Source organism: Tenrec ecaudatus, chromosome 9 (assembly GCF_050624435.1).
Source record: "Tenrec ecaudatus isolate mTenEca1 chromosome 9, mTenEca1.hap1, whole genome shotgun sequence".
NCBI classification, from domain to species: Eukaryota; Metazoa; Chordata; class Mammalia; order Afrosoricida; family Tenrecidae; genus Tenrec; species Tenrec ecaudatus.
In genome coordinates this window covers 52,748,498-52,773,703 of record NC_134538.1, presented here as the reverse complement: position 1 = coordinate 52,773,703, position 25,206 = coordinate 52,748,498, and the positions used below count along the sequence as shown (strand labels likewise).

The window sequence follows — 25,206 nt, the reverse complement described above, 5'->3', positions numbered from 1 at the left end:
CCAAAGCCTAGGCTCCCATTTCCATGAGCCGGGCACTCCTGGGCAGTGAGTTCGTCAGGCCACCTACATCCTTGAGGCTGGAAAAAGGCTCAAAGAGGAGTATGCCCTTAAACCAAACAGCTGTCAAGGAGCAGCACAAAGCTAACTTGCTGGAAGCCTTAAAACAGATTGCATTTTTTGTGCTTTAAGCCTAGTCATTACCAAGCAAAGATACTAATTAGGGCAAATGAATAATAGAAGTCTTTGAAGACCTCTAGTGCCAAATACAAACCATGTCTCACCCTAGCGTATATGCTCATCAAAGTGAGTCCAGCAAATGCTTTTGTTACATCTGCATCCTATTTACTTCAGCAGAGGACTCTTTGGAGAAGTAAGATGCCCTGGGCACTAACTGGTGGAGCTAACAATGAGTCTGTTAACAGGCCAAGGACTAAGGAGAAGACTGCCTCTGGGCACAGCGAGAAACTATCCTGACTGAAGAGCTGTATCCTGAGTCATTCCTGATCCTCAATTGTAACTTGCTGCTTCCCTAAAAATATTCCCAGATTACAGATGTGCTTTATACAATTGATGTATGTATATGTATGAACTGTGAAAAGAATTGTATCAGCCCCAATAAATTGTTAAAATACATAAATAAATAAATTAAAAATAAATTAAAAAAAAAAAGAAAATCAGAAGAAGGAAAAAAAAAAAAGGTCAAAATGTCAGGCTTAGAGGAAAGAGAAAAAACATCACCCTACCTCAGAAAAATTACAAAAATATCCACTTTCACCACTGATATTAAAAATTGACTGTACAGTAAGATTACAACAATCAGAATAAGATTTATGATATTTTTAGGGATGAGGCTGCCAAAGATTAATAAAAATTTCTCTAATCATAAAAAAAAAAAAAAATTCCCAGACTGTAAATCTGGTCTGTGAGTTCTATGTGGTCACAGCAATGAATTATCAAACAGTAGGAAAGTAGAGTGCCGTGGGAGGTATGGCTGGTGTCAGGTGGGAGAGGTGCAGCAATGAAGAAATGGGTTAAGTTTGGACACGTGCCATGGCCCCCATTGACTCAGCTCATGGGGGTTAGGGATGAGAGCAAAGGGATCAGATGACCTGAAATCCAGTTCTGTGGATTATTGAGCAGGGTGGTGCCCTTGGGCCTAGCCCAGGGGTCACCAAACTTTTGAGACAAGAGTCGATCCTGTCACTTACAATAATTTAAAAATTAGTTGAAAGCCATAAATATATTTTACAAATAAAATTACTATTACCTGAATAATATCCATTGAATTTTTTCAATTATACTTCAGAACTAGTTTGCCAATCTGTGGCCTTCCCCATAGGAGTTAAGGCTTCGAGAAGTAGTTGGGGGTCTGACTGGTTTGAAATGCCAGGTGTCTGGACTCCTGAGTCTACCACAGGTAACTACTGGTCAAGGCCACAAGGCAAGAATGCTGTTTGACACCATGAGTTAGTATAGACTGCTGTCATACGACTTGCTCTGGACTGAACTTGGCTTATGACTACAGATCCTCAAGTTCCAAGATGCTTCGGAGCAAGGAACAAACAGGCTTGTCTACTCAGGGTACTGGTTTGGTAGAGGCAGGCAATTTAGAAATCGACTGTCTAAAACAAGGGTGAGACAAGGATGAGATGCTTTCTTGGCTGTGCCGACACTAGATGAGGGGGACGAGAGGACCTTCACTGAACAGATTCCTCCATTCCTGACAGGTCTGGGGAAAAGGTGGAGGAAGATGTTGATAACATTACACGACTGTGTTGACTGTTAACAGCATGACCTGTTCTTTTACAAAGCAGTCCTTGTAAAAGCGTTAAGTGTGAAAGACTGAAGGAAGGAGAGAGGGGCAGTGCTGGACTGAAATATAGTGGCCAAACCTGAAGTCCTTAAAAGTTCTGCTGCACTGATACTCATGAGGCTCAAGCAAGCAAACTCAGAGTTACATTTTATTACACACCTGTCAGGGTAAAGTCAGGAGGACTTTTAGGAACATGAATAAATCAGGTGCATAGCCTTCTCCTCAGTCTACTGGGTGGACTATGCAAATAAGATGCTTATGGTCCACCTAAGGAAATGGAGGGCTCGCCAGTAATGGAAATCAAGTGCATGGCATCATTCTGGAAGTGAGACCATGTAAATAAGGTTCACGGAAGCCCAATAAGGGGGTTGGTTGGTTTTGCCACCATACTAGGCTTAAAATGAACTACCCTAGTGGCATCAAGAGGAGACCTCATTACCACCCAGGAGAAGAGACAAAATCAGGTAACAACCTGTGTGCCTGGAGTCCCTGAGTTGAGCCCTTCCTAGGTCCAAAAGAAAGAGCTCTACTACATCAAAGTACAGAATCGGCAAACAGCACCCCCCCCCCCCAATGCCAAAAAAGAAAAAATTAAAAAGCAAGAAACTGGCACCAAACAGAAGTCTGCTTCCTGGTGGACAGAAGCAGAATGGTTTCAGGAGTGTGCCAACTCAGGGAGCTTGAAGGCAGGAGGCTTTCTGGGGAAGGGAAGTGCCTCTAGACACAGAGCTGCCAACCATGAGAGTACCTTCAGGTTCAAGACTTACCAGTAGAATGGGATGCCCTTGAGCACTAACTAGTAGAGGTAAAGAACCATGTCACACTGAGCAAGGTTAAGTCCTGGCTGACCCCTGAGGCCAGAGAAAGGCCTGCCTGTGGGCACAGCCAAGAAGCTGTCCTGCTCAAAGAACTGTATCCCAACTCATTCCTGATTTTGAATTTTAATGGGTTACTTTAAAACTCCATAACCATAACTATGATCTACAAATTCTCAGTGGCCATTGCAAATGATCAAATCCAGCAGCGGAGTGAAAGGGGCTATGGGAGGGTCAACTACTTTAGAGTTAAAGCCACTGCTTTCCCCTGTGCTTTTTATGGTAATGAACTGCTAAGGCTCTTTGTCCACTCTTTAAAGGCCAGTTTCCTCTGTAGCCGCCTATGGAATCAAGGATAGTGCTCTACATAGTAGGTGCTCAACAAACACGTACGATGTGATATTCAAAGTTCTTCATAGGCTGAAAAGTAGTGACGCATAGAGACACTGGACATCTCGAGGGACTAGAGTTGTAGGGAACATTACCAGAGTCCAGAGGTTCCGTTTCACCTCAAAAAAGGTGTTTGCTCTCTAACCAAGGAACAACTTGTGTTTACACAATCAGCTGTTCGACAAGGTAAGTGGACTTTGTCCTGTTCTTTAAGTCAGTACAGTCAAAATGGACCTCCAGGCCAAGTTCCTGCGGGTGTAAAGTTCACAGCAGACAGCACTGCACACAGGACTTTCATTTTTGAGTGCTGGCACAGAGAAACCACACACCAAGGACAAGCACACCCACTGATGTTCCTTAACCAATCTCGGTCTGCCCCCACCTCCTAAACCCAATTCTTCAGACAGCACTTCCGTTTCCAGGTGCCTCACCTAACAAGGCCTTTGCCCTGACATCCAGTTCCGCCTCTAGCAAGTTGGTAAGGGCCAAGGAGTCGCTCCAGCTCTCTAGGCTTGTTTTCCAGTTTGAGTATAGTGAGCATAAGTATTTTAACAAGACAATTCTGTATTTTCACAGTTTTTATTAATCATTTAAAAAGGATTTACACATAGGAGGGAGTTTCAAGAAACATTCGACTCTCTTCCAGTGCTCTTTTTCCACAAACTTTTTGAAGTCCCGTCATGTACTTGTATTTATTCAATAAGTCTACAGTAGGAACCAATTTCACTCCTACTTTTACCAAGGAGGGCCTCCAAAATGAAAGTGGGACTTCTAGCCAAAATGGGGGTTTAGCCAGACACACACCATCCCCCTACATCGGTGTCAAGAACCTAAGTGAAACAGATACAGAAGACACTCCTGGAACCCTGAGCATCAAATGAAAGGGTAAAGAACTAGTTTAAACCCTGGGGAGAAAATAAGAGCTAGAGTGAGTGCCTCTGCCAGCCAGCCGGCACAATGTGGCCATAAGGAGATGAAGACAGCCGTAGTGCTAGGTGAGGACGTCAAGGAAACAGCACAGAATTCCCAACAGGACATGCACTAACTGTAGAGATGGGGTAGGGATACCCAGAGTGAAATAAGGACCTGAATGCTGGCTGAAGTCAACAGAAAGAGCCCAAGCACCTTCATCTCAAATACAGTAGCCTCCTCCTCCTCCCATCCTCCTAGTGATTACCTGTCCTGACATTCCTGCAACCCTAACTCCCCAGGACTAAAATATGAGCCCCAATTATCATTCTTCCCTGTGTCCCAATTGCCACCTTTCCGCTAACAAGTCCCATTCTTCTAGTTCAAATGAGGGGCAGAACCTGCCCCCAGCACCACAAGACCCTCTTCTGTTCCCGGGGCAGGGAATCGGTCCCGTTCCCCTGGCACTCCTTAATGGCAGACACATACTCCAGAGCCGAGGTGGTGACGACGTCAAGGAGGCTATGGGGCCCTTCTGAGACCCGGAAGACCATGGTTCTATCCTTTGAGAGCTCCAATACACTCTGCTCGCGGCTCTTCTTGGTGGTGGCACGTTCCTCTGATCTCTGCCCGTTTGTCTCGATCTCAAGCTAGAACCTAAGCCTGGAGATTGGATTCTACCTCATTTACATCTAATGTTAGCATTTACAGCACACAGGATGAATGCATTCTACTTGGGGAAGGTGGGAGAAGAGGGGAGGAAGGGGGAACCGACCGCAATGATTCACACAATACCACACCACACAGACACACACACCCAAGGGGGACGAACAACAGAAACCTTGGGGGAAAGGAGACGGCAACTGGTGTGAAAGTAATAAAAATGTATAATTTATCAAAAGGTCCATGATTTGTACAGTATTTGAAATATATCTTAATAAAGCTGTCTCTTAAAAAAATGTGGAGTACTAACTATAAAACCTACTGCCACTGCGTCCATGCCGACAGCAACCCTCAAGGACAAGCTGTCGATCCAGAGAGGAGCAGAGAGCCTCCTCTTTCCCCTGCAGAGCAGCTGGTGGGTTTTCATCATCAACCTGGCAATTCGTGGCCCAGCACTCAAACCGAATGCACCAGCTGGCCTCAAGCACTGACTAGAGCGGACCATTTCTTCCTGCCCAAGGAAACCTACGGAGGCAGCCCTGGCTATCATCCTCCATACCCCATCTTCCCTCCAGACGTGACCTTACCCAACTCTTAGCGTTCACCTTTGGTGTAGGCATTACCGCCCTCAACACTACACAAAGGCATGCAGAAGGGAGAAAGAAGGAACTAAGCTCATTTAAGGGCCTCACACTTCAGACACAGAGACAATCACATACACTTCAAGGACTGACCAATATGTGCAGAAATAGAATCGTAGCAGTGTCACGTACACAGTTAATAAATTCTGACACAAGTATCTAGTTTTTGTTATAAATATTAAATACATACAATGCAACACGTCACCAATGGCAAGTGTGCATGGCGAGCATGAAACGCAGGCCTGGCTTGCTGTTTCTAATCCCGCTAGTGAGAAGGCAAAGACACAGGCACCTGGACTGGGCTGCTAAGGAACTGCTCGGCCAACCCACTGTCATGGAGGCGTGCCCAGGAGAAAGGGTACTTCTAGCTGAAAAAGTCCACGCCTGAGTGGACACCAGGAATTGTCAACTGCCCCCACCCCCACCCCCTTTGGGGTGCTGTGCACTACAGCTTTAGAGGTATACTACTAGACTCACTTCTTCGCTGCCAGCACTAAGCAGATGGCCTCCATAGCTCCACCCAATGCCGCCCTATGTCAGCTTAGGTGGGCCCCTAGCCCTTCTTATAAATACCCCGGGATGAGATTTCACTCCAACCTGTCCTGAAATGTTCCCAATGTGAGTGAGGCCTGTGGACCCATTGAGCATTTCCATATATAACCTCTAGCAAAAGATGTTTGTTTTAGGCTCAAGCATTAATCTCAACCACAGAGAACCGAACAATGCTCGGAACTGAACTTTAGACCCCTGGACGAGAGAAGACAAGGCACCCAGGAAGTCAAAGGGCAGACTAATGGCAGGGCGGCGTCCAGAAGCAGCTTCCTTCCCAGTTCAGGGTCCATTCCCCTGCCAACCGATGCCCGTGACAAACACCCCCGCGGCTTGCCTGAATTAGCACCGCTCAGAACTGAAGCCAATGAAAATGTGGGGCTCTTTTTTCTTTTTATAGTTTGAGACCAAATACATGTAGTCATTTTTTCTGGTATAATAAGTGAGGGACTCTCTTCTCTATTGCGCAAACTAAACATCAAAAAGCACCCAGCATTACAAAGAAAAGTTGCCTAAGTTTTGCCCTATGGAATCTGCTGACACTACATCATAGTCTCTAGGACTTTGCTTTAGAATGAAGTGCAACTCAATAAAAGGACAGTTGTAGACAGTGTAATGCCAGAAGTATTTCCCACCCAGGACACATGGCCCATTCCCCATAATTTATTTCTTCTTACATCCAGAGGGCCAGTGACTGACTCCCTTACCTTCTAGGTTGAGCTACCAACTTGCCCTGGTTAGTGAAATTTTAGATCTGCACACAGGTAGCTAAAGCTTCGTAGTCTTTCTAGTGCCTTTCCAATGCACAGCTACCAAGACCACATAAAAAACGTCGCTCCAGCCTGCTCAGGCAAGAGGAACAGCAGACCCCAAAATCATGAGAAGTAATCAAGTGTCACAGTTTTAAAATGCTTCCTACTTCCGTTTGGGGTAGCTTGTAATACAAACACGCACTGAAACAAAACGTTCATCAGCATAAAAAGACAGGAAGGACTGTGGCCGCCCTCCCTCCTCAATACTCTCTCGACATTACTCTCAAAAAACTGGTGCTCAGTTCCTGTCCACCAATCTACGGCTGCGCTGGCTCCTTGACCCAACATTTCCATTTATCTCCACTATCATTCTCAAGGCTATACATCAGGGGCCTGACTTGGGGCCAAATACTGATCATCCTGCCCCACTCCCCTCCCCACTCCTAGACAGCAGGGTTCCTATGTGCATTTGCTCTGGGGTTCCAGAGAGAATTCTGAAGTCTGTAAAAGGCTTGAAGAGAAGGTTCTAAAAGACCTATTTGTTACTCTCACAACTCCATCAAGGATGCTGCAGAGCTATGTTAAGAGTCCCAGAACATCTTCAGACATACAGGAGCAGCTCTGGATGGAGGACAGAGATACAAAGAACCTACAGGTTAGACTACTTTAAATCATGTGATGACTACATTCAAAAACCGAGTCCTAAATATTTTAATAACCTTTCTTTACCTCTGTGGCCCTGGTGTCATATTGGTTATGAGATGGGCTCTTAAATGCAAGGTCAGCAGTTTGAAACCACTAGCCACTCCATGGGAGAAAGACAGGGCTTTCTACACCAGTAAACTGTCTCTGAAACCCAAAGGGGCAGTTCTACCCTGTCCTATTGGGTCACTAGGAGTCAGCATCAACTTGGGGGCAGTGAGTTTGGTTGTTTATTTGTTTCCTATCTCTAGGTCAAACATCTCACTGCCATCCATTTTAGGATTATAAGAAAAGGCACTTTATATTATTTTAACCTTACCACTCTATTTTTTACTGTTTCTATTGGGTTAGTGAAACACAGTGAAAGACAGAAGTGGATGCAGAGAGGTAATAATTGATGTTTATATAATAATAAATGACGGTTTATAGGGGATGTGGGGGTGGGGTGGGAGATAGGGAGGGTGAGGGAGTTTCAAAAGTAAATAAAGGTGGGAGGGAGCACTAAAACTGATTGTAATTAGACAACTCATTTTAAAGACGATTTAACCATGGGGGGAGTGTTCTAAAATTGATTGTGGTTATGATTTTATAATTCTTTTTGACATGATTGAATGACGGAACTATTGAATTGTATGATATGTGGATTAGGTGCCAATAAAAACATAGAAAAGAAAAGGCTAAGAACTGCCACGCCGGACTTAAAAAGCACCAATCTTATTCCATTGCCTCCAAAGAAAAGGAGAGAGCCTAGCTTAGGGAACCCATATACACTGTGGGGATGGCCGGACTCACTGTGAGCTTCACAAAGACTAGCCATCAGCTACTAATACTCTGTTCCTTTTTACTTTTGGTGCCTGCTTCCCTTAAAATTAAATATATATATATATATATCTCCCTTTAATTGCTTATAGTACAAAATCATCATTTAAAAATACCATGTTCCAAATAAATAAATAAATGACCATGTTCCAAAACATAGTTGCAACTCTCAATTCAAAATCTGCCCTTCCATGCATTTACTGTTCAACCAAGCTCTCTCCCCCGACCTCATTTTCAATAAATTCACCAATAGTTCCTCAGGGCCCCTATGCTGTACATGGTACCTAGCACCCATCCTGAGGCTGGGAGCACCCAACTGCTACCACGGCAAACTCCTTCCCCTTGTTCAACATGAGACACTTCCCCTGAGAAGCTTTCCAAGCTGCTCCATGTACTTTAATTGTTGCTTTATTTATCTAAGTATCCTATTATACACTGGGACACCCAGACTTCTTTACTTTGGAGGAATCTCAACACCTTTTCTGGCATGGAGCTAACGGTCAATACACTGGATTACGAGAGTACATTTGCGTTATGAGCACAAGCAACTATACAAATAAAAGAGAAGTCATTGTTCCAGGTTTTTTCCGTTTCCCCAAAGCATTTCTCTTCCTAGCTGCATTATAAATACAAGCCCTGAAAAGCAGTGTGCTAAATAGGGAAAATACAGTTGACTTGCTTACAGTATTGAACAAGACCACTGCTGAAATCTCTCTTTAAGTAGGAAGCAGACTACCTCCAAAGTGAAACTTCAAAATGCTGCTTAATAGGTTTGACTGCTGAAACCTCATGTAAACATACTATAGGTTGTAAATACCTTGCTTCAAGAGCAAAACCATCTACACAAGAATGACAGCATGTTACAAATCTGGCTAGACTGGAGAAGGCACACTGGTACAGAAAGAGCTCTCACCACATGGAATACAGGACAGATAAACCCCTCAGGAACAGTAGTGGGAGTAGCAATATCATGAGGGTAGGGGGATGATCGAGGAAGAGGAAGGGGGAGAAAGGGGAGATCCATCACAGGTTGGATATGAGCCCCCCCCCCCAAGGGGACCAATAACAGAAATGTGGGTGAAGGAAGACAAACAAGCAGTGTAAGATACGAAATACTAATGATATATAATTGATCAAGGGTGGGAGGGCGCGGGAGGGGGGGGGGGAAGGAGCTGATACCAAGAGCTCAAATAGAAAATGTTGAGGGATGGGGGAGCAGGGAGGGAGGGGGGAAATGAGGAGCTGATGACAGGGGCTTAGTGGAGAGCAAATTTTTTGAGGATGAGGGCAATGAATGGACAAATGTGCTTTACACAATTGATGTATGTATGGATTGTGATGAGAGTTGTATGAGCCCCCAATAAAATGATAAAGAAAATGTTTTGGAAATGATGATGGCAACATATGTATAAATATGCTGGATACAACTGATGCATGGAATGTTATAAGAGCTGTACGAGCCCTCAATAAAATGATTTCTAAAAAGAATGACAGCATGTGAGCACTCCTAACACTCTGCCTGCTTGCTCTTAACCAGGGAGAGCTGAGCTAACCTCAGACAACCAACCCCAACAGTTAACAAAGCCTGACAGGCTGCCTGACAGGCTGACGGTGTGAGAGGGCAACCAAAACAGGTGGCTTTCATTTGAACAACACCAAAGATCGGCATTAGGGTACAGTCAGAGGAGGAGATCGGGGCTAGGAGAGTGACTCTTGGAGCAGAGGAGACGACAGAATCCCAAAGGGAATCCCAGGGCCAGAGAACAGTGGGAGTTCTGTAAGCCCCTCAAGAAGGAACGCCAGCACTGACCTCAAGGAAGGAACACTGACCCTAGGGTGCAGGCCCGTCAAGAAGGAAAATAAAAGCCTCAGACCCAGGCCCAGATGGGCGACTCCCCAAAGTGAGCCCAGATCCTCTTCAGCAAGGCCAAGGCCAGTGCTACAGAATGCATCAGGGGCTGCGGACTACTCTGCCCCTAGCAGGCCCAGGTTTCCATCCACAAAATGTGACCAGTACACAGGCTGGAGAGCACCACAGTTATTGTCTGAACTTTAACAGGGCTAAGTTAGCAACTGACCTTGACAGGGCCAACACTAAGTGGGATAGGCCAGTACTGAAGTTTTACAAGAAAGGATCAAGCTTCATCTGTATTTAAAAGAGGGTACCACAATGGGCATGTAGAAATCAGACTAGAAAAAGCAGAGAGGAGAATAATAGGCCAGAACTAACCTAAACAATGCTAAAGAGTAAGACCTCTGGGTGGCTCACTCCAGAGGCAGAAGCCACGGACTGCTTCAAGTCTCTGTGGGCAATGGGGCTAAAACTGAGCAAAGGCATCTAACTCTGGACTTCTAGAACACTTTACCAGAGACTTGATGTTTTGCAATTAGACACATTTAAAATAAAAATACCTTTGATTGGGGGGGGGGGGGCGGGTGTAACAATCACTGAAAATTATAAAACAAAATATAAAACAACTTTATTTTTTAAATGAATGTTTTAGTGTTCTGAAGCTGGCCATAAGCCTTCACATAGTTTGAAAGGGTCTGAAATCTGCCTGTAAAACTACACTTTTGTGGCTGAGAATCTTGGTCTAATCTGAGTCTTTATTTAGAGCTTAAAATTGCTTTGAAACTATTTTTCATTAAATACTTTGTGAGACACTTTACATTCCCTCATATATTGTGCTTTAAAGTAAGTCTCTACATCATCCAAAAAGGTTTTTAAAAAAAGGAGCCTTTACATTGCTCTTCAATAACAACAAAGAGCCTGCACCATCTGGAAACCATATCTATAGGGCACCTTGCTACCCCTACTGAGAACTCTGAGAGCACAGAAGGTCCTACAAGGACAGGAGAGGGAAAGCTGAATAAAATGCACCATTGTAAAAAAGACCAGAGGTGCTGGTCTGACAGATTGGTGGAAGACCCACGAAGAGGGCCCTTAGACACTCAAATCTGGAATGAAGCCACCCCCGGGATCACTGTGTAGCCAGACAACACAAGAGCCTTCTGAAGTGAACAGGAAGTGTATTGCTCAGAAGCATCATCATGAGCAAGGGTATAAAGGGATGTCATGGGCTCAAGCTAGACAATCTACAATAAGAGGGAAGGAAGGCTGGCCAAAACCCCAGAGGCAGGGGAAGACATGGGAAGATTTGTAAGAACCAAAGGCAACAGTAGCAAAACCTGGCACACATATAATCCAGCAATTAACGGACATCTGAAGGTAGATGCTTAAACAGAAGTGCAGGCTGAGCAGGTGGGAGGAGGACAGTGGGAGTACACCCATGAGTATATATAGATTTGACATGATTATTTATGTGTTTATACTTTTGGTATATATATACATATATCACAACACATAGGGGGCAAAGTTAAGAAAATGTCAGACAGAACCAAATAGGTTTTGAGGGCACAAGTCAATGGGGGACACACCAAGGTACTCTGGTCTAACACAGTTCACAATGTTCTCCGGGTGAGTAGTGACTAATGTCTTAAAAGCTCACAAGCAACATTGAAGGTGCTACTATTAGTCTCTCTCCGATGGGAGGTAAGAAGAGCGATGAAAATCAAAAGATGTGTGCAATCAGTTCAGTGGACTAATGGACCACCCAAACATCAGTCTCCAGAACCACGAGACCAAAAGAATTAGATGGTGCCCAGCTATCACTACTAACTTCCCTGAGAAGAATCAAATTAGAAGATCCTCGATAGAACGGGAGAAAGGACTTGCCAAAGACAAAGTTCAGAAGGAAAGAAGGGGTGAGAGGAGGAACGGCAACAGGAAGCACAGGGAGGAAGTGGGATAAATTACACTGTGAGAAATGCGATCAATGGCATGAAGCAATATACATGAACTGTTGAATGCAAAACTGATGTTATGAGCCTTCATTCAAGGCACCATCAAGTTTTATTTTTGATTATCTATGACTCCAAAGGGTGTAAAAAAACAAACAAAAAGAGAACATAAAAGGCAGGGAAACTAGATTAAGGGGTATTAAACCAGATCAGAAATAAGAATATCCATATATTGTGAAGAATGTAATCAATGTCATTAATCAAGTTACGTAAAAACTGATTGATGAAACTCCAAAGTAGTATCTAAACCTTCACTGAAAACACAATAAAAATTAGTAAAGGAAAAAAAAGTTGACATTTGTGAAGCCTGTCCTTCAAGCCAGATGCGGAGCACCAACCCAGTGTCTCTTGTAACTCTCCCACCAGCCCAATGAGCGTGGCCAAGGGGGGTGAGGAGCTGTGAAATCTGCCCTCCTTCCACAACATACTGCCTGCCTACTTTCAAAAGGGGCTGACCTGAAAATCAGGACATGGCTATCAAGGCCTACACATACTCATCAGCCCAGGAGGCCATGAAAAAAATTGTGGAAAAATGGAATTATCGCTCATATTAAGCAAACATTAGAAGGGATCTCTAAAGGGGAAAGCCCTTACAAGAAATAGAGAATTTAGATATAAACCTGCAAGGCATTTACTTTCAAATATAGGAGAAAATTGCATGAACATAGGTTATCTACACGTCATTTTACAGGAATTACATGAGACAATGTAAGATACAAAACTGTCTTCTTAGGACTGCTAGGGCATTAAGCACGTCAGAGATCCATCCTCTTCCAAGAGCTTTCTTCTTAGCAGAGACTGTATCCTAAAGCAGGCCTTAGTGAGATCCCGGAACTTGAACAAGTGTTGCTTCAGTCCTTCACAAGATGAAAATGTTGTCTAGCCCAGGGACCAAACGCTGCGAATGTGGTGGACATCAAGCAAGCCAGGGCGGCACCTCCAGAGCATGTTGTTTTGGTGAGGCTGGTCCTGACAGCCAGGCTTCTTTGGACGGATGTGCAGGCACTTGGCAGTCGGACTTCCTATTTCTTCCACTGGCTCCTCAGACACACACACTTACCTGAGCTGCCAAGAAGCATCCAGAGCAAGACGGCAAACATGAGGACCCAGGGCCCTGGCAAGCCTTACCTTATGTACACTTTTGGGGTTTTCCAACCAAGCGTAGTACATTTCCTCCACATAGTTCGAACTAGTCCCACTCAAGAAGGGTTCGGCAGCAACAGGTGCGGTGTAGCATCGGATTTGTTGAAATGTCCTAGCTGTTGCTGGTCTGTTTTGTGAAAATGTCTTAACAGTCTGGGAAACTGTCAATGGCCTCAACTTAGCAGCACAAGTCCTTAAATGAAACATTTTGTCTGAAGCCTATCACAAGTGCCTGTGTAAAAAATAGAGAAGAGAATTTTAGGAGAAGGCAGCTTGAAAAGATTTCCCAGAGCCGATTCTTTAGGAGAAAGATCAGCTCTATTAATGTATTTGCACCAGCATGCTATTTCTATCGATGACTCCCGTGACAAAGAGCACACAAAGTAGCGAGTCAAACCCAAACCCAAACCAAGAGCTGTGGTAGTGGTTACACTGTACTAGAGCCACTGTGCTAGCTACAAAGGGAGATGAACACACAGGGCAACAGTTACGGTCTGCACCTGAGAGTTGAAATTTTAACTCGAGAGCTAAGATATACTGTATATACTTGTGCATAAGCTGAGGGTTGTTTTTTTTTAGCACATTTTTAAGCAGTTTTGTGGTAAAATTAGGTGCCGAGGCTGATATTCGGGTCGGCTTATACTCCAGTATATACAGTAGTTTACAATGATAAATGTATGACGTTGTCCAAGTTAATTTTTTACACATTTTGTAAAACCATTCTAAGTCAACAAGAATTAAGATTAATTTCAAAATGAGGAAGACATTTTTAAATCTACCCACACACTGCTGTACCCTTGCTGTACTCACGGTATTCTGGAAGGTGGACACATTGGAAAGCATTTCACTTGCCCTCAAATAATTTCGCTTTGAGCAGAGGAGAAAACATACAAACAATATTAGAGAAAGCACTGAGTTCTTGGAGAGGGACACAAATGATCATCAAGTGCTCACTCCTTTCAGGTTGGAGGAAGCACGGCAGCCACGAAAAGCTTAGGAAAACCCTAGTTTTGAGTGGGGCTTTGGGGTCATGAAGGACTTGGACGTGAAGGAAAGGAGAAGGGCAGGTAGCATAAATGGAAGAACCAGGGGAGAAAAGACAGGGGGACAGAAGTATGAAGTGGAATGGAAGGGACAGACGGACACACACACACACACACACACACACACACACACACACACACACACACACACACACACACACACGGGACTTCCGAGGGGCCAGGCTCTCTCAAGCCAAAGAGTCAGCACGCAGAAAGCCTCACAAAGCCTCACAAGACAACTCTTAGACAACAAATGTACTACTCCCACCAAAGACAGTAACAACAAAACTGTGGCCCCAACTACCCATCAGGCTATAGGAGATGCTCCATCCACCAGGGTGATAACCAGTAGGGAGAAGGGCATTTCATTTGCCAATAAGTAATGAGTCAGTCTCACCCACCTGTTTTCCCTCATCTCGGTGTCTTGGAGACTACTACATGGGGCTCCCTAGACTTCTATCCCTCCCTATGTAGCAGTATGGACGTCTCCGTGTCCCTCCCAAGCAAGGTGTTATCAGAGACAGCCAAAAGGGGAGCTGAAACTCAATCACCAAGCACCTCCCAGCCCATATCAAGGAAGCCCAAAACAAAAACAAACTCACTGCCATACAAAGTGGCTGCTGGCTCTAGCGGCCCTACAGGACACAATAGAACCGTCTCTGTTACGTTTTCCTGAGACTGTACTCTTTACGGGAGCAGAAAGGCTCTTCTTTGTCCCTTGGACTGGCTGGGGCTGGTGGTTTCAAACCGCTGAGCTTGCAGTTAGCAGCCCACCTTGTTACTTCATCACCAAGGAAGCCAGGTGGGGTCAGGTTGGACTTGACATCTACTGTCAACTGGCGGTAACCCAGCGGCAGCTCCTTTCCCTGACTAGTGAAGGTCTGAGTAAGCCTATTATAAAATAAAACTTACATAAGGTCCAGAGTCTCAATCTTGCACTGTAAGATTACTCGCCATATCAAGTACCAGCTTTTCTTTTTTTTAAAACATTTTATTAGGGGCTCATACAACTCTTATCACAATCCATACATACATCAATTGTATAAAGTACATTTGTACATTCATTGCCCTCATCATTCTCAAAACCAGGGGTCCTCAAACTATTTAAACAGGGGACCAGTTCACTGTCTCTCAGACCCGTTGGAGGGCCGGACTATAGTTTTAAAAAAATATGAGCAAATTCCTATGCACACTACACACATTTTATTTTAAAGTAAAAATACAAATGAGGCAAAAACACCTGGAGGGCCGGATAAATGTCCTCGGTGGGCTGCATGTGGCCCGCGGGTCTAGTTTGAGGACACCTGCTCAAAACATTTGCTCTCCACTTAAGCCCCTGGCATCAGGTCCTCATTTTTCCCCGTCCCTCCCTGTTGCCCCCTCCCTCATGAACCCTTGATCATTTATAAATTATTTTGTCCTATCTTGCACTGTTCGATGTCTCCCTTCACCCACTTTTCTGTTGTCCGTCTCCCAGGGAGGAGGTTATATGTAGATCCTGTAATCAGTTCCCCCTTTCCAATCCACCCTCCCTCCATCCTCCTGGTACCACCACTCGTGCCACTAGTCCTGAAGGGATCATCCGCCCTAGGTTCCCTGTTTACAGTTCCTCTCTGTACCAGTGTACATACTCTGGTCTAGCCAGATTTGTAAGGTAGAATTGGGATCATGATAGTGGTGGGGGTGGGGGTGAGATCCGGGGAGGAAGCATTTTTAGGAACTAGAGGAAAAGTTGTATGTTTCATTGTTGCTACATTGCACCCTGACTGGCTCATCAAGTACCAGCTTTTCAATGTAAACGAAAAAGGACAACCTACAGACATCAATTACAAGATAGTATATTGGAATTACCTGAAAAATATTTTCAAAGCAGTCAACATAAAGTATTCCCAGGCACAATTATGAACATGCTTGAAATGAATGGAAAAAAGTCTCAGCAAAGAAATAGAAGGCATAGAGAAACAAATAGGAATTTTAGAACTGGGGGGTGAGGGTGGAGACCCTCAATGACTGGGCTAAATGGCAGTATGGTGGGGGCAAAAGAAACTGAATGAACTTGAAGGTCAAACAGCAGAAATTACGTATTTCCTGGTGTCTCAAAATGGTTAGTTTCTCCAGATACAGCTCAGGCTTTAGTCGGGAAGAAGAACCTGGAACTACAACAACAAAAAATCTAATAAAACTAGTATGCCTGTCATCAGTCTAACAGAAGAACGGGGAAGAAGGAGGGGCTGAACAGCACTCGGTGAAATAATAGCTGGTGGGCAGTCCTGCTAACTTCTTAGGCATACTCAAGCCTTGTTAAGAGTCCACAGCCTCAGAGGACATCAAGGTCAGCAGGCACAACAGAGTCCACAAAGATAACATCTACTTTGCTGAGCAGCAACTGAAATCTCAAAAGTAGCTATCCCCTGTCCTAAGCAACCAGAAGCAAATCGAAGATACATAGAAACTATTATTCCAAAGGACTATGTGAACCTCAGCCTCCACAAGCCTATGACCAGAGTAAGTAGAAGGTGCCAGCTACCACTACTGACATCTGAAGATGGATAGAGCGAGAGAAAAATGAATAGTTCAAAATAAAAAAATGAATAGTTCAAAATCATTAAAAATATCAGGCCCACTGGTTGGGCAGAGACTGTCGAAACACCCAAGAGTATGGTGCTTAGTCATCCTTCAGGCCTGGACCTGAACTCACAACCACAGCTCAGTTTCATACAATAAAACCAAAAGTTCACTGCCATCAAGTCAATTCCGCATCACGGTGATCCTATAGGGCAGGATAGAACTGTCCCTGTAAGTTTTGAGACTGTAACTCTTTATAGGAGTAGAAAAGCTCACGCAGGTGGTTTGGAACTCCTGGCTTTGTGGTTAGCAGCCCAAGGCGTAACCACAACACCACCAGGCTCCTTCGAATCAATGGGCACATACAATAACACGAGGGAGGTAATCACTTCTTAAAACAACCAACTGTTTGAGATCACATGGGCACTTCACGGGCACAAAGCTCAGAAAGCAGGTAGAGATAGAAAAAACTCAAAAACTCACTGCCTTTGAGTCAATTCAGACTCATAGCGACCTCAGTGATTTTCAAGACTGTAAATCCATACTGGAACAGAAAGCCCCATCTTTCTCCTGAGCAGCAGTTGGTGGTTTTGAACTGCTGACCTTTCGGTTAGCAGCCCACATAACCCCTGCGCTATCGGGCTCCCCAGAGATAGAAAGAGGAATGGAAATGGGAACAAGAAGGAAGGAGGATGAGTGTAGTTACACTATGGGGACTGCAACTGACGGCCTCAAACAAAAGGGGTATGAATTGTGGAATGAAAAGCCAATTTGCTCTGTGAACTTTCCCAGGAATCACAAAAAGTTTACAAGAAAAAAGGCAAAGAATGGCCGAAATGTTTTCACAATTTGCCACAAGTTCAGAATTTCAAGAGGCTGAACAAATGACAGCACGTTCCTCATCAGAAACCATGAAAGCCAAGAGGAAGTGGCCCAACAGTTTTCAAAAACAGAAGGACAAAAATAACCAAATCAGAATTCCCCGATCTAGCAGAAATAACCTTCAGAAATGAAGTGGAAAGCGACCACTGTCAGATTGAGGACAAGGAAGAGAACTTGTTACCAGCAAACCTAGCGAAAGAATGGCTAAAGGACGCTATCTAAACCGAAAGGAAATGTCGAAAGGGAAACCTTGAATCATCAGGAAGGAAAGAACAGGAAAAGAAGAAATAGGGCAGAAAACGCTTTCCTTCTACTCTTGAGTCTTCTAAACTGTTTGACAGAGCAAAAATGTTGGCACTAACATAGCTCTAAATAAATGTTGAGAGAGTAGTGAAGACCATTTTAAATGCGGCAAAGGAAAAGAAGCAATAGGACGTAAGTTTTCAATACTTCTGTCAAACTGGTAAGATGACACCAGTAGACAGTGTGTGCTAAGATCTGTTTGCATAATGTAATACCAAGACAGCCACTAAATAAAGTTGCACAAGGCATACACTCCAGAACACTACATAAAAATGAATTTTGGTTAGGAGTAGTAAGCGTAACACTATCATCTTTGTCAGCTGCCACTGAGTTGATTTCGACTCATAACAACTCTGTATGACAAAATAAACTTGCCCCTTAAGCTGTAATTTTTACAGGAGCCCTGGTGACATAGAAGTTACACTCTGGGTTGCTAACCACAACCTCCGCAGTTTGAAACCAACAGCTGCTCCTCAGGAGAAAGAGAAGGCTTTCTACTCCTGTAAACACTTGGTCTCAGAAACCCACCAGAGCAGTTCTACCCTGTCCTAAGGTCACTGAGTCGGCACTGACTCAATGGCAGTGATTTGGAGTGGGTTTTCTGTTGTTGGCGTTTGGTTTTATTTTTTGTTTTTTTTTTTTTGCTTAATTTTTATAGGCACAAATCACCAGGTCTTTCTCCCCCAGAGTTACTGGTTGGGTTCAAACCTCCAACCTCTTGGTTCTATTGCAGGATACAAAGCAGACCCCAAATGTCAAATATAATCCAAGGAGAGTATTTTCTAAATCTAAACCAGGACAAAAAATATATAAGACAGGATCTACTTGCTGCATATGAGATCAGAACACTGCCCAGGTAAAAACATAGTGTGTTAGTCCGGGTAGACTAGAGAAACAAACTCACAGACACTCGTGTATAAGAAAGAGCTTTACAGAGTGTAATTGTACATTAAGAGACCATCCCAGCCCGGATGAAGTCCACCAGTCCGATATTGGCCCATATGTCCAATACCAATCTACAAGGTCCTCTTCAGACTCACGAAATATATGCAATGACACCTAGCGCAGGAAGATCACAGGCCAGTGGATGGGAAGTCTTGTGGATCCAGTGGCGCTGTAAGCATCTCAGCGCTGGCAAGGGTCTCCACTTGCCTTCTATTTTTATCTCTTGAGTGCCTCCAAATGAGGTCATTAAGCTGCGGCCTGACTAAATTCCACCCCTTCACTCATCCTCTCAAATGGACAACAGATTTAACTACCACCGACTAGTCCTTGTCAATTCGACATTTTCACATACCATATATACTCATGTATAAGCCAAGTTTTTCATCACAATTTTTTATGCAGTTTTTGTGGTAAAATTAGGTACCTTGGCTGATATTCGGATTGGCTTATACTCGAGCATATACAGTAATTCTTTAGCCTTATATAATTTTCAAATGAACAGTAATAAAATCCTATCAGTACCTAACAGGATAAAACTAAAATTCATGCAATTTAATGTGCCACCTTCATTTAAACATAACATTCTATAAACAAAACAAAAATATGCTACACATAACTATTGTAGTTAAGTAACACCTACACCTTAATCCTATAAATATATTCTCCTACCTATGAAAGTTTGTAAGCCAGCCACTTCATTCCTTTATCCTCCAATTTTGGATATCCAATTTCTATTCTGCCCACTTACATCAACCCAGTGCACCGAGAAGACAATTCTTTGATGTGAGAGTCTTCATTCCTGTTGGAACCTTCTAAGTCGCATCCATAAGCAAAGTCAAATCAGGAGAGGCCATCCATAAAGTCTGCAGCAATATGCACCAGTTCATCTGGTGGGGTTCTGATCAACTCAGTGTGGGCTGCCTCACTTAGCCTCACCAGGGTGTCCACTTGTCACCTTGCCTTAGACCATAGCCACATCACAAATTCTCAACAACCCTAGTCCCCTTGGGCTAGGTCATAAACTTCAGACCAGTCAGCCTGCTCTAGTCTCTGTGAACCAGGTCCACAGGTGTCAGTGGCCAGGCAACCCGTCTCTTTATTGCTGCATTTCTCCCACTTCCACTCAACAAGTGGATCCAGGTGGTCACCTAGCAAGCATTTCAGGCTGCCACAGCCTCCCTTTAATGTTCAGTCCCAGAGAGTTTTCTTCATGGTTCCAGATATTTTTTCCAGCTTCTGACAAAGACCACTAGAGTTCAAATTTCCAAACACCAAAGAGTTCCTTTTATCTCTTCAATCTTTCAACAACTCCCAGGCAGATTATTTAACTACCACACGTGGCTAAAAGCTCACAGAGTAAGTGGAAAAGGAAAATGAGCACTGAAAGAGAAAAAAGAATGCCCAAAGCAGCTCAACAGATTTTAAAACATTCTCAAAGTAGATACTGATGCTTTAATAAAAGATGTTCAAGAGATAGCAACTGTTGTGCCCAGACATTGCCAAGAGAAAATGCAGTGTGAGGTGAACGTGACATGAAAATGGAGACTGATATTAAGAGGAATAAAAAGAGCCATCTAGGCCAGCACGGACAGTACCCAGTAAGGATGAACCCAAGGCAGAGAAAAAGCTGAAGGCCAAGGGGAAAAACAAAGCCAAAGCAGTGAAAGCATCGCGAGGCTCAGCCTGGTAGACTGGAAAACATCACTGGAAGGGGCGGGGGTGTCAGGTGTTTGATGAAAACCTATGAATGGATTTCAGCTTCTACTCTCTGGTGACAATTTATTTTATCCCAAGTCCCTTCCTTTGACTTGAACCTCACAGAACTCAAACATACTATAGAACTCAAACATTCTAAGTGCCAAACATATTGACAAATTTAAGATCACTCAGACTTAGCTGTAGCAACAATAATTGTAAAAGGTAATGCCCTTGGATCTTGTGGGCAGTGCTTGTTTGGAGTTTAAATTTTGTTCAATCCAGAAAAAAAACTATTCTGCGTGTAAACACGTAAACACACACACACACAAACACACACAGGACAAGGCACATGAACAAGAGCCTATTAACATGATGTCATATGGCGTGTACGGATTTGCAGATTCACACTTGAGGACATGAGAGAAGAAAACTGTTACAAGAACATGACTGACAGCAGACCAGAATGCCAGTTACAAGCATGACTACAGAAGTGGGAGCAGGACCGTGACTGGGACAAGTGCGCAAGGTTTGGCAGAAAAGCTTACAAGATTAGTCCAGAGTGTTCTTTCTGACCAGGACAGTAAAAGCTTGGATCCCCATATTGTGATCTCCATCAAGAACTCATCCATGCAAGCCCCTAAAAATGAACCTCCCAGGGCTGGCCAGAGGGACGGGGATTATCCACTCTCTGCTGAAGGGCAAGAATGTGAACATTCCTGGTTAATGATTAGAAGGAATTCTTTTTTTATTTATTTATTTTTGGATTAGAAGGAATTCTATGGAAGCTTCATCCATGTGGACCTTCTTCAAATAGATGCTGGGCTTTCAATTAGCAACTCTACAATTAGAAATCGAATGCTTATCCACATCTCCAGAGAGCACTCCGTGCAATGTACCTATAATAAACATGGTGAATAGTTGGTATTTTAAAAACTGTGCACTTAAATTTAAACAAAACCAATAGGAATTAGTGTCTTAAGTTTTAGTCTTTAAAAGTAAATTAATTCTGAATATAGTACTAACTACTAAAATGTAAACTTTAAATAGGTTGATGTCTGGCATGAGTCATATCAATAAGGCCATTTTGGGGTTTTTTTCCCCTTAGAGAAATTAAAATGTAGAACGTGCTCTCAAAAAATAAAACAAACATCCACACACAGTTCTTATCTTTTATCTGGGGTGTTTCCCAGAGTGAGTCATACTGCCCCCTGTGGGGGCACTGGAATGATTCAACCCAAACTCCCGGCCTTCAAGGCAATTCTGACTCATGTGGACCCATAGGGCAGCGCAGAACTACTTCACTGGGTTTCGAGACTGTTGACTCTTTAAGTAGAAAGCCTCATCTTTCTCCCTAGGAGCACCTGGTGGTTTCAAACTGCTGACCTTACAGTTAGCAGCCCAACTAGTAACCACTACACCACCAAGCCTCCTTGGAACATTCTCCTAAGGTTTTCAGTGGCTAATTCCTTTGGTGTGGGCAGCAATTACTCCTCCTCCTTTGCAGTCTGCTCTTAGTCTGGAAGCACTGCTGAAACTTCACTTTCGGTGACCCTGCTGGCATTTGAAATGCCAGTGACATAGCATCCAGCATCACAGCAACACACAAGCCGCCGCAGTACAACTGACTAATGGAACAAGAACACTGAGGATGGCGCAGGAAGTGACTCAATGGCATCTATCACCACACTTTATCCTGGTTGACGGGCTATAAAACATAATGTAGGGGAACCGATTACAAGGATCTATATGTGACCTCCTCCCTGGGGGACGGACAACAGAAAAGGGGGTGAAGGGAGATGCCGGATAGGGCAAGATATGACAAAATAGTAATTTATAAATTATCAAGAGCTCATGAGGGAGGGGGAAGTGAGGAGGGAAGGGAAAAAAGAGGACTTGATGTGAAGGGCTTAAGTGGAGAGCAAATGCTTTGAAAATTAGGGCAAATAATGTACAGATGTGCTTCATACAATTGATGTATGTGTATGTATGGATTGTGATAAGAATTGTATGAGTCCCTAATAAAATGTTAAAAAATTTAAAAAGGAAAACATAATGTAATTGTTGGCCAGAGGGGGAAGGGGAAGCACTGAGTTTATTTTTACTTATATATTTTTGTTTGTTTGAACAGGGGGCAGTACGCAAAATAAGTTTGGGAAGCTCTGCTCTAGAACAGTGGTTCTCAACCTTCCTAATTCTGCCACCCTTTAAAACAGTTCCTCATATGTTGTAGGGACCCCCAACCATAAAAATTATTTTCGTTGCTACTTCATAACTAACTTTGCTAATGTTATGAATCAGGAGACCCCTGTGAGAGGGTTGCTTGACCAGCGAAGGGGTCGCGACCCACAGGCTGAGAACCGTTGCTCTAGCATCATCTGTCCTCTCTGCTCTGGGAAAAGGCTTAAAGAGAGTGGGGAATTCATAGGGTCAATAACTGTTTGCTTATGAATGTCATGAATATCCTCTGTGTTCCTATTGTATCTCAGTATGTAATTAATAACTAGTTTCCCTAGGCTAGGTGGGCTAACAGTTTGAGCTCAATTAGAAACCAAAGGATGAGTTTTGAATACACCCAGCTGCAGACACAAAAGAGACCTAATTATCTACATGGTATAAGGTTACAAACCTACTATCCTCTAGTTTATTGACCGGTGTAAGTCTGCAAGCAGAGAACTGCATTATAGTTTTCACAGCTGTAAATCCTTATGGAAGCAAGAATGAATGCTACATCCTTTTCCACCACAGCAGTTCAATTAGCAACGTAGAGCTTTAACCAGTGCATAATCAGGGCTTTTTCACTAAGATTACGGCCACTGAAAACTCCTCTGGAAGTAGGCTCGTCACTGAGTCAGAATTGACTGCACAGCAACTGGGGGGCCTTTGTAATAACTTACAAGTATGTCTAGTACTTTTTCGAAGAGGAAAAAATTACACGAAAAAATTTTTGTATGAATTGATCTTCATTTTGACAAGAATGTTTTCTAAAACTTGGAGAAGAGTTGGATAGGAGCTGACATCAAGGAGTTCAAGAAGAAAACGTTTTGAAATTGACATTAGTAGTGGTTGTACTACACTACTTGGTCTGACTGAACTATGGAACGGTATGGCTGGATGAGGTAATAAAATGGTTTGGAAAAAAAAACAACAAAACGGAATGTTATAGTGATATACTACTACACTACCATCAAATAAGACAAAACAAAACCACCACCACCATCCTACAGAGGTAAATCTGCTTATCCAAGGTCACTACAAAGTGAAGCTGCAGCAAGGGCAGCCAAGAATTCCTAGTACAAAAGATGTAGCCATCTAATTTTAAGTGTATCTGACAAAAAATGAGGGGCGGGCACCGCAAAGTGGCACCGATTTCGTGAAAGTCTCCCTTTGGAAGGAGTGCTTCAAATGGGGCACTTTTAGGGGGCGGGGGCCCGTCACCCTGGGAAGCCTCTGGGGGGCAAGGAGCGCCGAGCAACCGCGCCTACCTGACGAGCTAAGGAGAATGCAGAACTGAGGACAAGGGAGGGTCAGACTTCGACACACAGGGGGCCCGGGGAGGCGCGCAGCCTCCACGTCCCTACTCTGGAAAACTAAGGGGCTGGAGGACAAAACGGAGAGGCAGAGCTGCGGCTTCCGGACACCAGCACGAGTGACCGCCTGACGGATGGCCTGCGTCCCGCAGCACCGCGCCCTGGGCGGCCACGCAGGCCCACGCCCTCCGAGGGGAGGAAGCCAAGGGCCGCCGCCCAGGGCGAAGTTGGGCACCCAGGACCAGAGTTCGACCCTCCCGGGGGGACTCCGAGATCTCCGCAGCGTCCAAGGAGACCCCGAGGGGGCCAGACCACCTCCGAGACACGAGCCGGCGCGGAGTCGGGGAGAAGGGCCGGCCAGCCAGCCCACCGGGCGCGACCCTTCCCACGTGACACGCTCCCCTTGACCTTGGGGGTCACCCCGTTAAGAAACTGGGGTAGATGCCCTCACATCCGCCCGTCCTCGGCGAACCCGCCCCCAGCCGGCTGGCAGCGAATCCGATGTCTCGCGCGTGCACCTCGTCCACCAATCGCCACGTGCCGGGCAAAGCTCGCCTTCTTATTGGCTGAAGCTGCTGTCTTCGAGAACCCCCCCCCTCCACCCGCCCACCCCAGAACCCACTCCCGCCTTCTGCGCCCACCTCCGCTTCATAGCCACTCCACTCCCTGTCACCGCAGTGGCGGCCAGGACGCGGGGGCCTCGCGTCGTTTCCTCGGCCCCCGCCGCGCTGGCCAGCACACTCGGTGCTCCCCGCGTCGCAGGGCGCGGGCTATGGCTCGAGAAGCTGCGGCCACCTACCTCGGACTCGGGCTCCGCCCGGAATGAGGGCCCGCACCCCGCTCCAGCAGCGCCCAGTCTCCGCCCCGCCCGCCGGTCCTTGCGCGTGTCGTCAGCACGTCGCCCCGCCCCGCGCGCCGAGCTCGCCGCGGCCCACGCCCTCTTAAACCCTGGCCCGGGAGCGCGAGTGGGCCCGCCCCCTTGGCTCCCCGTGACGTCACTATGCCTGGGATTAGGCCGGGCGGGAACCTCACAGAGGTGCTGGCAATGCGTGGTCCTGGAGCCCCCAGGAGCCGGTGAATGCAGGCCTTGCCCCTTGTGGGTGAGCTAATGAGCTACCGACCTTCCTCTTTGACTTCTGGGTCTATATTCAGAGAAATTGCTCAAGTCCCAGGTCACAGGATGTAT

General features: G+C 44.9%; 1 protein-coding gene and 1 pseudogene across 2 annotated transcripts in view; one reads left to right on the top strand and one right to left on the bottom strand.

Annotated features, from left to right (window-relative positions):
* Window positions 1–24,904, bottom strand: part of OGDH (oxoglutarate dehydrogenase) — an 89,918-nt gene extending 65,014 nt beyond the window's left edge. For both annotated transcript variants that reach the window (XM_075558109.1, XM_075558107.1), the window contains exons 1-2: window positions 24,820–24,904; window positions 13,043–13,289 (exon numbers count right to left, since the gene is read on the bottom strand). In XM_075558109.1, the coding sequence (XP_075414224.1) occupies window positions 13,043–13,264 (222 nt within the window). In that variant the 5' untranslated portion in view covers window positions 13,265–13,289; window positions 24,820–24,904. The remainder of the gene's footprint in view (window positions 1–13,042; window positions 13,290–24,819) is intronic.
* LOC142455970 (protein LLP homolog) lies at window positions 20,130–20,485 on the top strand (annotated as a pseudogene).
* Window positions 24,905–25,206: the final 302 nt, after the last annotated feature.